Below are 18,007 nucleotides of genomic sequence, written 5' to 3'. Positions count from 1 at the left end.
GCTATTGTGAAACAGTATTTTGTTGCTGAAATAATTTCTTTTGAAACCAGAATAAATATTATCAGTGTCACTAACAAGGGACTACTGCACTCCTTCGACCTCCCTAAGACAGTTTGCCTTGAATTCTCACCAAAAAACACTGTCCTGGCAACGTGGCAACCTTACACTAGTAAGTATTTTCCAACTATAAAAATATTCTAACAGGCCCAATTCAATTCAGTGGGAAAAAATGAGAATTTATAACTTATAAGAAAGTAATTAGTCTTTATGATAGTAAATAGCGTGTGAATTAGTGAATCTTGTATTTCCCAAATATAATGTACTTTAAATAATTTCAAGGTATAGTAGGTTAGTGAAAAGATCCATCATGAAATAGAGCAAAAGAAAAAGCCAAGGGAAATTTTAGAAAGTAAATAACACTGGATAGAGAAGATCTCAAAAATTAATAATAATAATAGCCTTCAAAATAAAAGCATTTAAAAATGTTTTTATTGATTTCAGAGAGAGGAAGGGAAAAGGAGAGAGAGATAGAAACATCAATGATGAGTGAGAATCATTGATGAGCTGCCTCCTGCATGCCCCCCCACTGGGGATCAGGCCCGCAACCTGGGTATGTGCCCTGACCAGGAATCAAACCCTGACCTCTCCTGGTTCATAAGTTGATGCTCAACCACTAAGCTACACCGGCTGGGCTATGTTTCTTTTTCTAGTAGATAACTTGAGTACTCACTGTGTATTTTGTTTTCATCATCTTATTAAATTCTTAAATAATGTGTATCTGAATCTAGAATATGTTTCTTAAAATAAACCCCGATACCAATTCCCAGGATTTTATTACTCATCTATGAAGCATAGCTATATAAAATGTTCACATATATCTCTAAAAGTGTTAGACAATGGCACACCATTATTCTTTGTCATACCATATACATTTCTTAGATGTTGAATCTACTGTACTTCCTCTTTCACTTATAATGATTATTTAAAATGTTTATTTTAGCTGGCCCGTGTTGCTCAGTGGTTGAGCATTGATCAATGAACCAGGTTGCGGGCTGGATCCCCAGTGGAGCACGTGCAGGAGGCAGCCAATCAATGAGTCTCTCTCATCCTTGATGTTTCTATCTCTCCCTCTCCCTTCTCTCTGAAATCAGTAAAAATTTATAAAAATTAATTAATTAAAATAAATAAGAGAAATGTGTTCTAGTTATGTGGATATTAAGCAAAATATTTTAATAGTTCCTTGTTGGATTGTAAACCTCTTGGGTGTGTTCTTCCAAGAGGCATGGACTCTAATGAATCTTCTTTTTCCAAGTAAATAAAAGGGAAATTGAAAATCATGAGTTATATAATTGTGTGTGTGACTTATAGATACAAGCTTTCATATAACACAATTTAATCCACTTAACAGTAAACCTGACTAAACAAGAAATCTCTTTTAAATATTCTTAAAATCCATAGTAATGACCTCATTTCAGAAATGCTGAACTTTTGCTCAAACAGCTGTCATATTGTTATGGCTTTAGGAATGGGTGGGTAAATCCATATTAAAGATAGTGCAGAAAGTTCATTTCAAGCAACTCTTACTTTATCTGTATAATCTTGTTCAAATTGTTTCTAAAAATGACATCTTTTTTACTAGTGTTAGGAGACAATTACTATAAAAAATGTTGTTTCTACTTCAGCTTCTAAAGATGGCACAGCTGGGGTTCCCAACCTACAACTTTATGATGTGAAAACTGGAACATGTTTGAAGGCTTTCATCCAGAAAAAGATGCAAAATTGGTAAGTAAATGTTTTAGAATACTTATTATTATTTACAAAATATTTTAAATATCTTCATTGTTATAATACTTGTTTCTTTGGTATTGGTTTAGAAAATAACTTCTCAGACCAAAATCTAGATCTATTAAGAAATTTGCATATAGGAATGTAATAAACACTTGATCTTTCTTTTGTTTATTATTATTTTGTCTATTATATATACTAAAACTGTTAGTAACTGACTTAACATCATATTATAAGTATTTTTCCTTAAATAGTAAGCAATATTACAAACTTTAACATGTGGTATTACATTCTATTTAAATGTTTTTTTATATTTTCTTTTCAATGTAGGTGTCCATCCTGGTCAGAAGATGAAACTATTTGTGCCCGAAATGTTAACAATGAAGTTCATTTCTTTGAAAATAACAATTTCAGTATGGAAATATTTATGAAATAATTTTATTATTTACTATAAATGTATATAGTTTTTATTGCTTTATATGTATCATAGAGTTCTCTAAAATACTGTTAATATATTAATACATTGCTGTATATTTATATACATACTATATGTAAACATAAAATATATTAAAATTACTATTATAGTTATTCATTTGAATAACATAAACTCTAGTGAAATTTTATAACACAAAAATTTTCTTTTATAATAACTTTATTCTGTAAATTTCTATTAAACCAAGACATTTTATTTTATTTTATTTTTTTTAATATATTTTATTGATTTTTCACAGAGAGGAAGGGAGAGGGATAGAGAGCCAGAAACATCGATGAGAGAGAGACATCGACCAGCTGCCTCCTGCACACCCCCCACCAGGGGATGTGCCCGCAACCAATGTACATGCCCTTGACCGGAATCGAACCTGGGACCTTCCAGTCCGCAGACCGACGCTCTATCCACTGAGCCAAACCGGTTTCGGCTAAACCAAGACATTTTAAATGTCTCTTTCTGTATTTATTTGCTATTGAAATTCTGTGATACAAAGTGAATGTTTTATTGTGTAGAATTTGAAACACACAAAATTAGACACCTAGTCCCAATAACCATAAACTCATTGCCAATCCTATCTTGTCCATCTGTCCATCTTCCATCCCTCTTACTCTGCTACAACAAATCCTAGAGATCATATAATTTTACCGATAAGTATTTCAGTATGTATCTCAGAAGATTAGGACTCTTAAATTTTTTATAACTTAGCCAAAAGACCATTATCCCAGACTATAAAATATCTCTTCAGTGTTAAATTTCTAATAATCACAAATGTTACAGTTACTTTAAAACTTATGATCCAAGTAAGATTTTTCACATTGCAATTGACTGATGTATCTTAAGTTTTTTTTAAGCTACAGGTTCTCTCTCCATCTCTTTTTTCCCCTCTTGCAGTTTGTTACTTGTCCTATATATTTTCCCATAGTTTGAATTGTATCCCATCCTGTAATTTAACTTGTTCATCTGTCCCTTATTAGTAACTCATTTGGATCTAGTGTTGGTCAATTTCAGCATCTTTTCTGGGAGAGATGAGGGTAAGACTACATCATAAGACAGTATTGAATTATTTTATCAAGAAGCACATACTGTCTTACTGTCTTTAATTTTGTAGGGTTAACTGACATTAACGTTCAGTGCCTAGATCCATTATTTCATGAGTGGTTGCAAATTGGTGATATTCTGATTATCCTCCTCCCCTCTTATTTATTGCTGTACTACTTCTATAAAGAGAAATTTTCTCATCTACTATTTGATTGCCTAGTAGTACTATATATATAGGGTCAATATTCTTTCCTTTTATCGCTTTTGAAATAATGAGTTCTTTCTCTGGCAATCTTCATTGCAACCAATTGTTCCCCTGCCCGCCCCCCCTTTATGAACTATATAGTTCATCTTTATGAACTATAAATTTAAACGTGTTTCAGTCCATTGCAATTATTATTCTTATTGATGCTCAAATTATCCCATGATTGGTCAATTAGTTGTTAATGACTATTTTGCTATATGGTAAGACAAGCTGTTCTGAGACTATCGTGTTTATTATTTCCTGCTGTATACCTAGAATCAGTCAGTTCTTTGAAATACTCTAGTTTCTTTGAGTGGAAAATGGTATTTAGAGACCACAATATGGGTGTATAGGGGTTCTTATTATTGTTGTGTTGATCATTGTTTTTAGACCTTTTTCTTTCTTTTATATCTTATATATATGTATTCCTTTTTGCCAATACCAGGGATCCTGGTTCTCTGGAATTTCATTTGCTTTTTTTCACATGAACCACATGATATTCTTAGAATAGCAATACCAACAGTAATACCAATAACATGATTACTGAAAATAATTCAAAGAAAAAGTTTTGCAGTTTTTTTGTCCTTGGGGTATCCCATTAGTGACTGTACACTTTTGAGTATATTACAGTAGAGGAGGAATTGGTAACTCCATTCACATATACCAAAGGTGGCACTATTCACGTTATCTTTATAGCTGTACACTTCATTATCTTGCTTTTGAGTCTCATTTCAGCCCCCACTGATTTTGGGTTCACTTACTGGCTTATCTTGCCGGCCTCTTTGTGAGCATGCCAAAAGAAGGAGGCTGCAGTTTGGCAGTTTGGTGTGCTACTTTTGAAGAGCTGTTGATCTCTGAATTTGAACAAAGGAAGAATAACAGCTCTTGATCCCATTAACTAGGGAAGCAGTATTATTCATTACATGGGTTCTGACTGCCTGGCACAGAGTTAGAACTCAAAAAAATGTCCACCATTGTTACTCTTGTGATCATTATTGTCATGTAATTAGTTACAGAATATCTGTATCCACATTTTACATTAGGCTAAAGTAATCTTTCCCATCTAATGGGCTCTAAAACTACTTTATTTCAGAAGTTGAAGAGAAGGGAACTGATGTTTATTAAATACTTACTATGTGCCTAATATTGTGCTCTTAAAAATCAATCACTAGGAATTAGGTGTATAATCTCATTACTTGCCCAAACTCACACAGCTAATAAGTGACTGAGTAGGAATTCAAGTGTAAGTCTGTCTACTCCCACCCATGCTTTTTCCACTACTTTGCTCCGCCTCACCTATATGAGACTACAATGAGCAGTATTGTGTGTAGTTACACTAACCTTTTAAAATGCATTCAGAATTTAGCATTCACTATTAGCATCTCTCATCAATCTAACACCTTTTCCTTTTTTCTTAGATACAATTGCAAATAAATTGCATTTGCAAAAAATTAATGATTTTGTGTTATCACCTGGACCCCAACCATACAAGGTAATGGCTATGTTTTTGTTTGTTTATGTGGAATATTATAAGATTACCTTTTTTCTTTGTTTTTAGTGATATCCATCTTAGTTTGTATGCTTCATAAATTAAATTATTCGTGTCTGTGTATCATAGGTGGCTGTTTACGTTCCAGGAAGTAAGGGTGCACCTTCATTTGTTCGATTATATCAGTACCCCAACTTTGATGGGCCTCATGCAGCTTTAGCCAATAAAAGTTTCTTTAAGGCAGATAAGGTTACAATGCTATGGAATAAAAAAGGTATGATAAATATATTTTCTCTCATTTTGTTTATCAAGTATTGATTTAGACTTGATTCCTTTGTGTATAGGAGAATGTATCAATGCTTATTTAATGAACTTTTACATGGCTCTGTTATATTATTTAATATATTTTTTATCACCATTAGGTTAATTTGGGTTTTAAATCTAATTTAAGTTTTTACTGTTACAGCTACTGCTGTGTTAGTAATAGCTAGTACAGATGTTGACAAGACAGGAGCTTCCTACTACGGTGAACAAACGCTACACTATATTGCAACAAACGGAGAAAGTGCTGTGGTGCAATTACGTGAGTATTTCAGCCATCTTCCTTTGATTAAAAACAAGGACAGTGAAAAAGATGATATAGCCCAGCTGGCATGGTTCAGTGGTTGAGTGTTGACCTATGAACCAGAAGGAGGTCATGATTCGATTCCCGGTCACAGTAATCCCCAGTCGGGGGTATGCAAAAGGCAGCTGATCAATGATTCTCTCTCACATTGATGTTTCTATCTCTCCTCCCTTCCTCTCTCTGAAATCATTGAAAATATATGTTTTTTTAAAAAGATGATGAAATCTAAATTCTTGATCAGGTAATAAGACTAACATGTCTTATAACCTTTATAATAAAACTAGAGGCCCAGTGCATGAAAATTCATGCACTGGAGTCGGGGGTCCCTCAGCCTGGCCTGCCCCCTCTCACAGTCCAGGAGCCCTCAGGGGCAGGAGGCAACCTGGCGATCAGGGGAAGGCAACGCCCCCATCACACCTCTGCTGCTGCCACTGCCAGCAGCACAAGCCCTGGCCAGCCCTGGTTACCTGGGCGGCTGGGCAGCCACCATCCGAGGCTTGCTGCGCCTCGGGCTGGCCCTGGGAGGCTGGGGGCCTGAGGGGACTGGGTGTGCCATCTTGTGGTTGTGGGCACCACCATCTTTGAGGGGGTGGCAGTCAATTAGCATATTCTCTCCTTACTGGCTGTGGGAGCCGCCATCTCTGAGGGTGGGACAGTCAATTAGCATATTCCCTCCTTATTGGCTGTGGGCGCCGCCATCTTTTCGATGGTGTGAGGGTCAATTAGCATATTCCCTCTTTATTAGATAGGATTCCTCTTGATTAAGAAACTTAAAATTATTTCCAGACACACCTGATTTTGCCGTAACCCAGTTAATTTAGTTATGCTAATTCTTTAGTAGGAAACTTCCTAAGTTAGGCAATTCAATTGCTATAGCTCTTTGGGAACTTTGAACTTATTAGGACAGCAAGTTGAGCTAGTGAGTTTAGCACCATCTTCAGTACTGAAGAATGTTAGTACTTCATCTTTGTTTTGTTGAGCTAAATTAACTATAGAATAATACAGATCTAAAATTCTGGCAACTCCCTAATTTTTTTCATTTTGAATTGAACATGTAAAGAAAACTTTCTAGTGAAGTCACAAACAAAACAAGGGTGACTCCCTGTTCCACTCTTAGTTAACATTCTGAAAGATCTACTTAGTGTAACTGATCAAAAGATAACATATATAGCCCGGCTGGTGGCTCAGTGGTTGAGCTTCAACCTGTGAATCAGGAGGTCACAGTTCCATTCCTGCTCAGGGCACATGCCCAGGTTGTGGGCTCCATCCTCAGTAGGGGGCATGCAGGAGGCAGCCGATCAATGATTCTTTCTCATTATTGATGTTTCTATCTCTCCTTCTTCCTCTCTAAAATAAAAAAAAATATGTATTTTTTTAAAAAGATAAAGTATGCAGTCTTATTTATTTTTAGTTTTTAATCCTTACCCAAGGATATTTTTTTCCATTGATTTTTAGAGAGAGTGTGTAAGAGAGAGGGAGGGAGGGAGGGAGGGAGACAAGGGGAGAGAGAGAGAAAAACATCAAGATTGGTTGCCTCCTGCACACACCTCAACCAGGGCCAGGGATCAGACCTGCAGCCCAGATACATGCCCTTGACTGGGAATGGAACCCGAGACCCTTTGGTCCACGGACCATGCTCCTAGACACTGAGACAAACCGGCCAAGGCAAGTATGCAATTTTATTTTATTTTATTTTTAAAAAAATAATTTTTTTATTGATTTCAGAGAGGAAGGGAGAAGGAGAGAGAGATAGAAACATCAGTGATGAGAGAAAATCATTGATCGGCTGCCTCCTGCATGCCCCCTACTAGGGATCGAGCCTGCAAACCAGGCATATGCCCTGACCGGGACTCGAACCCAGGACACTTTAGTCCACAGACCAACACTATCCACTGAGCCAAACCGGCTAGGGCAAGTATGCAATTTTAAAAGGAAGAAACAAAGCCACCTCTGCTCATAGATGAAGTCAGCATATAAACAACAACCACTTAGACATAATGGAAGGAAAGATTTCATATGTGTATAGCAACAAAAAACAAATAGTATAGGTCTGATGGGGAAAAAAACTTCTGAGGAACAAACTGTAACCTTTAAGAATTTTATAAAGATGTCATTTCTCTCCAAATTGATCTAAAAATGAAATTAAAATGCCAGTATATTTAACTAGGCAAGCTGATTCTAAAGTTGATATTGAAAAATAAACTTGCAACAATGTTTTGAAAACTGCAAAAGAAGAATAGAGTGGGGGTAATTCTTATACTATTAGATGTTAAGATGTAAGGCAGTTGTAATTAAGGCACTTTGGTTCTGGCTGGTTGGTAGACTGCTAAACAATGAAACAGAACAGAACCCAGAAAGAGATGCACATTTCCATAGCTGCTGCTGTGTAAGAAAGTCAGCATTTGAATCAGTGGTGGAAAATAACGGATTTTTTAATAGGAGGTATGGGGACAACTGTCTAGCTATTTGGAACAAAACATTAATAGTGTTGCCTCTTTCTGTGCACCAGAAGGTCACCAGTTCAATTCCTAATCAGGGCAAATGGTGGGGTTGTAGGTTTGATTCCTGGTCTGCCGAAGGCAACTGATGAATATTTCTCACATCAATGTTTCTCTCTCTCTCCCTCTTCCTCTCTTAAAAAAAAAAAAAAAATTAGTAATGCTGCCTCTTCACCAAAAGAAAATCCAGTTGGGCCAAAAAATTATATCTACAATTATAGAACTAGAAGCAAATATTTGTGATTTTTTTTTTCTAAAAATGGAAAAAGACTTTCTAAAGATAGAAGTTTTGAGGGGAAAAGGGATAAATTTGAATATATAAAAGTTATAGAACTTTGGGGGTTTTTTGTATGTGTTTAAGAGAGAGAAACTTAATTTCAACAAAAACATTCAGAAAGCATATGCAATAAATGTACCAGAGATGTCCTGGTGGATGTAGTTCAGTGGTTAGAGTGTCAGTCCCCACGCAGATTCCTGACCAAGGGCATAGACCCAGGTTCAGTTTCAATCCCCCGCTATGTCAACGTGCTTGTGGGAGGCAACAAATCAGTGTGTCTCTCTTTCCCTCTCTCTCTCTCCCTCTTTCCTCCTTCCTCCCTCCCTCCCACTTTATCTAAAAATCAATGGAAAAAATACTATTGGGTGAAGATTAACCAAAAAAAAAGAAAAGAAATATACCAGAGGTTTGCCTTTAGTGTAGAGGGGTTTATTTTTGTGGTGTGTCTTTTTATATAGCTCATATTTTTATTACTATATGTATCTACTACTACCTAGTTCAATAAAAACTAGTTGTTAATAAATAGTAGTAATAACTTATGCTACTGTGAGCCCACATTGCCAAAATGTAAGAAAAATGAAGGTTTATTAGGGATTTTTAAATTTATGATTATACATTAATTTTTATATACTGTATATCATGTAAAAATATTTTAATTTTAACATACCATGAAATTTTCGAGTTTTTTTGTTTTGTTTATTTACTGTTTGACATGTTTGAGTGTTATGTGCTTATAATTAGTGCTAATAACTATTATGTTCATATAATTATTGCTAATTTGGGTTTCATATTATTTTTCCAGCAAAGAGTGGCCCCATCTACGATGTGGTTTGGAATTCTAATTCTACTGAGTTTTGTGCTGTTTATGGTTTTATGCCTGCCAAAGCAACAATTTTCAACTTGAAATGTGATCCTGTGTTTGACTTTGGAACTGGTCCTCGTAACGCAGCCTACTATAGTCCTCATGGGCATATATTAGTACTGGCTGGATTTGGAAATCTGAGGGGACAGATGGAAGTATGGGATGTTAAAAACTACAAACTTATTTCTAAACCCGTGGCCTCTGATTCTACATATTTTGCTTGGTGCCCAGATGGTGAGCATATTTTAACAGCTACATGTGCTCCCAGGTTACGTGTTAATAATGGGTACAAGATTTGGCATTACACTGGCTCAGTCTTGCACAAGTATGATGTGCCATCAAATGTGGAATTATGGCAGGTTTCTTGGCAGCCATTTTTAGATGGAATATTTCCAGCAAAAACAGTAACTTACCAAGCTGTTCCAAGTGACGTACCCAGTGAAGAACCTAAAACAGCAACAGCTTACAGACCCCCAGCGTTAAGAAATAAACCAACTACCAACTCCAAACTGGTAAGTCAAATTTACTACGTTAGTGGGAAAAGGTTTTCCAGTGTGTGGAACTGTCTAGACCTCTTTTTCCTCAGGCATATGCTTGTGTTACTTAGTACCTGATGAGAATATAAATTCTAGGGTAGAAACCATGGAGAAACTATTGCTGAAAATGGTGAACAGCTCATATTAGATTGATAGAGTAGTTAATTTGAAACAATTCACATTTTGCATGTCTGGGAAAGATAACTATGAGTATAACATACCGGCTTTGTAGGCTATGGGCTCAGATTCAAAGGCCTGCCAGTTAGTCTGGCAGTGTAAGACCATGGTGACTGGAAGAGATCATGCCCATTTTAAAGGCCACAGCAACCACACAGCAGTAGCTCATTGTTTCCATAGGAGATTTTAGTCCCCCTATGCCAAAATGTTTGGTTTTTCAAGACTAAACAAGTCTGGATGTTTATGTAAAATTTCTCAGTTTCTGAAACACTGTTGCTCAAACAAAACATTTATTGTCCTTAGGCCATCAATTCCCAACTTTGTTGTAAACTTATGACCAGAGTATTGTTCAAATTCTTATGTGCTTTAAAATGTTAGCACAGGAGAAGGCATTTGTAAATGATCTAAGTTTCTGTGGTGATGTTAAGGAATAAAGGTGCTCTGTAAGTCTTTCTATTATCTATTAGAAAGGTGACAATACAACAGGCTGGGACTGTTCCAAGTAAACGGTGCTATACAGCTACCTCATTACTGAGCACTCAGGGAAGTAATACTTTTTCCTTTTGCCACTCCTCACCCTCTCAAAAATAAAAGAACCACTGTCCTCCTTAAAAGGTAGCAGTGGTCTGTAACTTCTCACAAGGTTCTGTTGAAAATTTTTGTTGTATTATTTAGTAAATATATATAAAAACTTATTTAACCAAGTAAGTCCTATTTATTATATTTTTATTAGGTCAAAAAAGAAAGTATATTGTAATCAGATTTGCCTCATGTATATTGAGATTTTTCTTACCTAAAATGAAAACAGGAATAACCAACCTATCCTGCTTTCTAAATTTGTGTCAGATAGCACAAGAGGAAGAAATTCTGAACTGGTGTATATTTTTATTCTCTGATCCATAAAATTAGTTTGTTTTGGTGGAGGAAGGTAAAGAAATAAATATAGAAAGATTATACTTTGAAAATTGTGATAAAACTAGGTAAGAACTCCTTAAAACCAAAATTTTTCAGCATTTAACATTTTCACTAAGCTTTTGCTTTTGTATGTGACATGATAATTATGTGATCCTAATAAATCATTTTAGTCAAAGTAACCGCTAATGAGAAATTTTTGTTTGTATCTAATTACAGGAATTAGGTAAATGGCAAAGAAAATACTGTCAAGAAATTACTAGAAACAAAGATATTCTAGTTGATAACTTCACAAAAGGAGGGGATTACATAACAGACAGAAATAAAAATTTTGGGATATTTCCCCTTGAAGAAAAAAGTTACTTTTTAAAATATATGTATATTTTTTTATTTCAGAGAGAAAGGGAGAGAGAAACATCAGTGATGAGAGAGGATCACTGACTGCCCCCACTGGCGGGGATCGAGCCCACAACCTGGGCATGTGCCCCCGGCCAGAATTGAACCTGGGACCCTTTAGTCCACAGGCCAGCTCGACCTCCATCCACTGAGCGAAACCAGCCAGGCAAAAAGTAACTTTTTTTTATAAATAAACATCCTATCTAATAAAGAGGGAATATGCTAAGATGACGGCGCCCACAGCCAATAAGGAGGGAATATGCTAATTGACTGCCCTGCCCTCAAAAATGCCGGCGTCCACAGCCAATGAGGAGGGAATATTCTAATTGACTGCCCCACCCTCAAAGATGGTGGCACCCACAGCTCCAAGATGGCAGCACCCTTTCCCCTCAGCTGCCTCCAGTGTCCCCCTGTCCCCTCAGATCCCCAGCCTCCCAGGGACAGCCCAAGGCGCAGGCAAGCCTCAGATGTCGGCTGCACAGCTGCCCAGGGCCGGCTCGAGGTGCAGGCAAGCCTCAGATGGCGGCTGCCCAGCTGCCCAGGGCCGGCTCGAGGTGCAGGCAAGCCTCAGATGGCGGCTGCCCAGCCGCCCCGGGCCGCCCGAGGCTGAGTTAACCAGGGCTGGCCAAGGCTTCCGCCGCCGGCAGAGGTGTGATGGGGTGTCGCCTTCCCCTGATCGCTGGGTCACCTCCCGCCCCTGAGGGCTCCCGAACTGTGAGAGGGGGCAGGCTGGGCTGAGGGACCCCCCCCCTGCAGTGCATGAATTCGTGCACAGGTGGGGTCCGGCCAATCCGGCCCCAATCGGGGCACATTGGGGCTGGGTCTGTCAGGAGGAGGAGATGACAGGAGGTTGACTGGCCGGCCCACCCCAAACTGGGCCAATCAGGGCTGGCTGGCTGGAGGGAGGGGATGCAGGCAGTTGGCCAGTGGGCCCTGCCCCTGACTGGGGTTGAGGGGCCGATTGGGGGCAGGGCTGACCATAGGGAGGGGCTGTGGGCCATGGGCTGGCCAGCCCCACCCCCGAATGAGGTGGGGGTGCCAATTGGGGGCCTGGGGAAAAGGCTGCAGGAGGTTGGCTGGCCGGCCCCACCCCCTATTGGGGTGCAGGGGGGCGCTCAGGGGTGGGGCTAGCCAGGGGGAGGGCTGCAGGCTGATCAGGGTGGTGGTGGCCCATTGGGGGTGAGGCCAGCCGTGGGGAGGGGCTGCAGGATGTTGGCTGGCCAGCCCTGCCCCCCTATTGGGGTGGGGGGCAATCAGGGGTGGGGCCGGCCGGGGGCACAGGCTGCGGGCCTATCATGGTGGGGCAGGCTGATCAGGGGTGGGGCTGGCTGGAGGTAAGTTGGTAGGGCGTTTGGCCAGCTGGCCCTGACCTTGATCGGGGTGGGAGAGTCCGGTAGTGGGCAGTACTTACTAAAGGATACTTTTGAGAAAGTAACTGGGAAGAATAGGAAAAGAGCAGGTTTGAGCAGAGGAGTAAGTAAAGCTGCAATGCTGGCCAGGGATCAGCCTCACAGAACCACATAGAGCTCGTGGGTCAATGGGGGAAAAAGGAGACATATGTACCTGATTGGGCCGATTTGCTGGCCACAGTGGGTATCATAGTGATTGGTCATTACGATCGTCATGCCATATGGTTGCTTGCTTTTTATATATATAGACTAGAGGCGTGGTGCACAAAATTTGTGCACGGGTGGGAAGGGTGTCCCTCAGCCCAGCCTGCACCCTCTCCAATCGGGGATCCCTCTCACAATCCAGGACTGCTGGCTCCCAACTGCTCGTCTGCCTGCCTTCCTGATTGCCCCTAACCGCTTCTGCCTGCCAGCCTGATCACCTCCTAAACACTCCCCTGCCAGCCTGATTGATGCCTAACTGCTCCCCTGCCAGCCTGTTTGCCCCTAACTGCCCTCCACTGCAGGCCGGGTCACCTCTAACTGCCTTGGGGTGCAGGGGGGTGCTCAGGGGTGGGGCTAGCCAGGGGGAGGGCTGCAGGCCTGGTTCCCCCAACTGCTCTCCCCTGCAGGCCTGGGTCCCTCCCAACTACCCTTTCCTGCAGGCCTGGTCGCCCCCAACTTCCCTCCTCTGCCAGCTTGGTCACCCCTAACTGCCCTCCCCTGCAGGCTTGATCGCCCCCAACTGCCCTCCCTTGCAGGCCTGGTCCCTCCCAACTGCCCTCCCCTGCTGGCCATCTTGTGGCGGCCATTTTGTGTGTTGGAGTGATGGTCAATCTGCATATTACTCTTTTATTAGATAGGATAGAGGCCTGGTGCATGGGTGAGGGCCGGCTGGTTTGCCCTGAAGGATGTCCCAGATCAGGGTGGGGGTTCCCTTGGGTCGTGGGGCGGCCTGGGCAAGGTGCCTGTGGTGGTTTGCAGGCTGGCCACACCCCCTGGTGACCCAAGCGGAGGCCCTGGTATCTGGGGTTTATTTATCTTCTACAATTGAAACTTTGTAGCCTGGAGCGGAGCCAAGCCTTCTGCTTGCTCCATGGCGGCAGCCATTTCTGTTGGGATTTATGTGTCTTCTATAATTGTAACTTTGTAGCCTTAAGCAGAGGCCTGGGCCATCCAGGGTGTGCGGAAAGCTTGGCTTCCTCCATTGCCAGGGGCAACCCTAGCCTCCTGCTCTTTCCAGCTCCGTGGCTGCCGCCATTTCTGTTTGGATTTATTTATCTTCTATCATTGAAACTTTGTAGCCTTGAGTAGAGGCCTAGGCTGGCAAGGGCAGGTGGAAAGCTTGGCTTCCGCCATTGCCGGGGAAACCCAAGCCTCCCTCCTGCTCTCTGTGGCCGTAGCCATCTTGGTTGGATTTATTTGCATATTTGCTCCTATTGGCTGGTGGGCGTGACTTATGGGTGTAGCGGAGTGGTGGTTAATTTGCATATTACTCTTTTATTAGATAGGATTATACTTAAGTATTTATTGGTTTTCAAAAACAATACCTTCACTTTTATTATGTGTTCATTAAAACAGTCGCATAAAAATTAATGTAACTGAAGAAATAAATTTTATTTTATTTATTGACTAGAGGCCCCAGTATAAGAAATTCGTGCACGGGGGCGGGGGATGCTCCTCAACCCAGCCTGCACTCTCTTCAATCTGGGACCCCTCAAGGGATGTCCGACTGCCCGTTTAGGCCCGATCCCGGTGGTGGGATTGGGCCTAAATGGGCAGTCGGACATCCCTCTCACAATCCAGATCTGCTGGCTCCCAACTGCTCGCATGCCTGCCTGCCTAATTCCCCCTAATTGCTTCTGCCTGCCAGCCTGATCACCCTCTAACCACTTCCATGCCAGCCCAACTGCTCCTCTGCTGGCCTGATTGCTCCTAACTGCCCTCCCCTGCAGGCCTGGTTGCCCCAAGCTGCCCTCCCCAGCAGGCCTGGTCCCCCCAACTTCCCTCCCCTACAGGCCTTGTCCCTCCCAACTGCCCTCCCCTGCAGTCCTGTTCCCCAAACTTCCCTCCCCTGAAGGCCTGGTTGCCCCTAACTACCCTCCCCTGCCGGCCCGGTCACCCCTAAGTGCCCTCCCCTGTAGGCCTGGTCTCCCCCAACTGTCCCCCCCTGCAGGCCTGGTCCCCCCCCCAACTGCCCTCTTCTGTCGGCCTGGTCACCCCTAACTGCCCTCCCCTGCTGGCCATCTTGTGTGTTGGAGTGATGGTCAATTTGCATATTACCTCTTTATTATATAGGAATTTTAATCCTCACCTGAGGATATGCTTAGAGAGAGAAAGAGAGATACGGAAACATCAACTAGAGGCCTGGTGAATTAATTCGTGCACGGGTGTGGTCCCTAGGCCTGGCCAGTGATAGAAACGCGAGTGTCTGGCATGGAAGGGAAGGTCCCAACTGACCTCTGGGTCCTGGGTAGCACCTGGGCTTCCAGGCCCCCGCAGACCCCCCTCCACCTGAGTCACAGCACCCGAGTCCCCACACGGAGATGCAGTGAGCGCAGCTGGGTGCCACGGGCCGGGGTGCAGCGTGGGCCTCTCAGGTGCCCAGCAGCACCGCATGGAAGCTGGGCAGGCAGCGTGCTTTCTCCCAGCCGGCCTTGCAGACAGGCTCCTGGGTGAACCCACAGGAGCCCAACCAGCCCCTGTGGTCCCGGCGGCTGAGGCCCCGCTCACCCAAAAGAGGCCGTGCAGGTGTGGGGCAAGCTCCTCGCGGGTGCCCAGCACCTGAGCACAGGGGCCTCCCCGGCACTAGAGCCCTGTTGTCCAGGTGGAGAGTAGCAGGGGGAGTGAGAGCGAGGTCAGCAGGCAGCCTGCATTCTCACCACACCTCCATCTCCATCAACCCCGCTCCCAGAGAGCCAGCAAGAAGTGGCAGTGTGTCCCTGATACCCGCCATGTTCCACGCTGCCCACTGGCGGTCAGCGCATGTCATAGCGAGCAGTCGGACGAACCCCTGAGGGGACAATTTGCATATTAGGCTTTTATTATATAGGATTGCCTTTCGTACCTGCCCCAACAGTGGATCAAACCCAAAACCAGGAATGTGCCCTGACCAGGAATAAAACCTGCAGTCAACTGAGCTACCCTGGCTGGGCAAAGAAACACATTTTATTAGTAAGGATGAAATATATACAGTTGTAACATAGAACTAAAGCCAGAAAAGCTCATGGTGCATAAGTGCTGTGTGAATTTTTGTTTTGTCTTAACTAAAAGTCTGTCAGTGGCTACATGGTGTGGAAGAGATTTGTAACTTATTCTTTCTTCTTTCATCATTACTTAATTGCTTTGTCATTTTAAAAAATATTTTTATTGATTTCAGAGAGAAAGGGAGAGATAGAAACATCAATAATGAGAAGGAATCATTGATCAGCTGCCTCCTGCATACCTCACATTGAGGATCAAGCCTGCAACCCAGGCATGTGCCCTGACTAGGAATGGAACCGTGACCTCCTGGTTCATATGTCAATGCTCAACCCCTGAGCCCTGCCAGCCAGGCAGCTTTGTCATTTTTTGAAGTTTTTTTGAACTGAGTAGAAACTTTTCTTTTTTTTTTTTCTTTTTTTTAATGAATCTTTATTGTTCAGATTACAATTGTTTCTCCTTTTTCCCCACATATCTCCCCACCACCCAGTTCCCACCCCCCTCTGCCCTTATCTCCCCCCCCCCACACTGTCCTTATCCATAGGTGTATGATTTTTGTCCAGTCTCTTCCCATACTCCCCACACAGACACCCCTTTCCCCCTGAGAATTATCAATCCACTCCCATTCTAGGCCTCTGATTCTATTAAGTTCACCAGTTTAGTCTGTTCCTCAGATTTTTAATTCACTTGACTTTTAGATTCACTTGTTGATAGATATGTATTTGTTGTTCATAATTTTTATCTTTCTTCTTCTTTTTCCTCTTTTTAAAGAATACCTTTCAGCATTTCATGTAATGCTGGTTTGGTGGTGATGAACTCCTTTAGCTTTTTCTTATCTGTGAAGGTCTTTATCTGCCCTTCAATTCTGAATGATAACTTTGCTGGGTAGAGTAGTCTTGGTTGTAGGTTCCTGCTATTCATCACTTTGAATATTTCTTGCCACTCCCGTCTGGCCTGCATGGTTTCTGTTGAGAAATTAGCTGATAATCGTATGGGAGCTCCCTTGTAGGTAACTAACTGTTTTTCTCTTGCTGCTTGTAAGATTCTCTCTTTGTCTTTTGCTCTTGGCATTTTAATTATGATGTGTCTTGGTGTGGTCCTCTTTGGATTCCTTTTGTTTGGGGTTCTGTGCGCTTCCTGGACTTGTAAGTCTATTTCTTTTATCAGGTGGGGGAAGTTTTCGTTCATTATTTCTTCAAATAGGTTTTCAGCATCTTGCTCTCTCTCTTCTTCTGGTACCCCCATAATTCTGATGTTGGTTCGCTTGAAGTTGTCCCAGAGGCTTCTTACACTATCTTCAACTTTCTGAATTCTCTTCTCTTCATGCTTCTCTGGAGGAGTGTCCTTGGCCTCTTTGTATTCCAAATCTTTGAGTTGATTCTTGCAATCCTCTAGTCTGCTTTTGGGTCTCTGTATAATATTTTTTATCTCAGTCAGTGTATGTTTAATTTCTAGTTGGTCCTCATGGAATTTATCGGCCTTTTCCATGAAATTCTTGAAAAACCTTATAACCGTGGTTTTCAACTCTATGTCCAGTCGCTTGTTCTCCTCCATTTCTTTGGTTTGGGATCTGTTTCCTTGCCTTCTCATTTTCGCTGCTTCCCTGAGTTGGTAGGGTAGCTTTGTGTACTAGGTGTCCTATCGGTTCAACGGGTCAGCCTCCCAGTTACTTGAGGTGGACACTCTTGGTGTACCCTTGTGTACTGTGTGTCCCCCAGCAGGAGCTACAGCAAGGGCTAGTTTTCTCCTCCTTTGCTTGGGCGGATTTGGAGCAGTCTGACTAGAGCTACAGTTAATTTGGTTGAGCTGTCACAGAACAGGCCATTTATATGCAAAAGCCGCTGTGTGGAGCCTGGGCGGGTTTGTAGAATGTGCGGGGCGGGGCCTCAGGGCGGGGCGGGGCCTCAGGGCGTCACTAGGCTGGGGCGTGGCCAACGGCGATGGCTGCTGTCAGCCCTCTCTGCCTTTCCACGTTTCCAAGTCCCTGCGCCCCGCGCTCCAGCGCAGTAAACAATGATTGCTGGGCGCACCTCTGCAAAAAAGTCACTCTCACTTTCCGACCCGATGGCCGAGAGTCCAGCTTCTCCCC

At 42.4% G+C, this 18,007-nt stretch overlaps 1 protein-coding gene across 8 annotated transcripts in view; it reads left to right on the top strand.

The window, feature by feature from the left end:
• Nucleotides 1–18,007, top strand: part of EIF2A (eukaryotic translation initiation factor 2A) — a 54,457-nt gene that overhangs the window by 26,932 nt on the left and 9,518 nt on the right. For 5 of the 8 annotated variants that reach the window (XM_028138572.2, XM_028138571.2, XM_054714096.1 and 2 more), the window contains 6 exons: nt 1,683–1,782; nt 2,116–2,198; nt 4,976–5,049; nt 5,176–5,320; nt 5,513–5,629; nt 9,249–9,820. In XM_028138572.2, coding sequence (XP_027994373.1) covers nt 1,683–1,782; nt 2,116–2,198; nt 4,976–5,049; nt 5,176–5,320; nt 5,513–5,629; nt 9,249–9,820 — 1,091 coding nt within the window. Of the gene's footprint in view, nt 1–50; nt 170–1,682; nt 1,783–2,115; nt 2,199–4,975; nt 5,050–5,175; nt 5,321–5,512; nt 5,630–9,248; nt 9,821–18,007 lie in introns of all 8 variants that reach the window. The other 3 variants (XM_008161254.3, XM_054714092.1, XM_054714091.1) reach the window with 1 other exon arrangement.

This window comes from Eptesicus fuscus, chromosome 3 (genome assembly GCF_027574615.1).
Source record: "Eptesicus fuscus isolate TK198812 chromosome 3, DD_ASM_mEF_20220401, whole genome shotgun sequence".
Classification (NCBI taxonomy): Eukaryota; Metazoa; Chordata; class Mammalia; order Chiroptera; family Vespertilionidae; genus Eptesicus; species Eptesicus fuscus.
The sequence above is the reverse complement of the archived record's forward strand: the minus strand, read 5'-3'. Positions and strand labels throughout refer to the sequence as shown.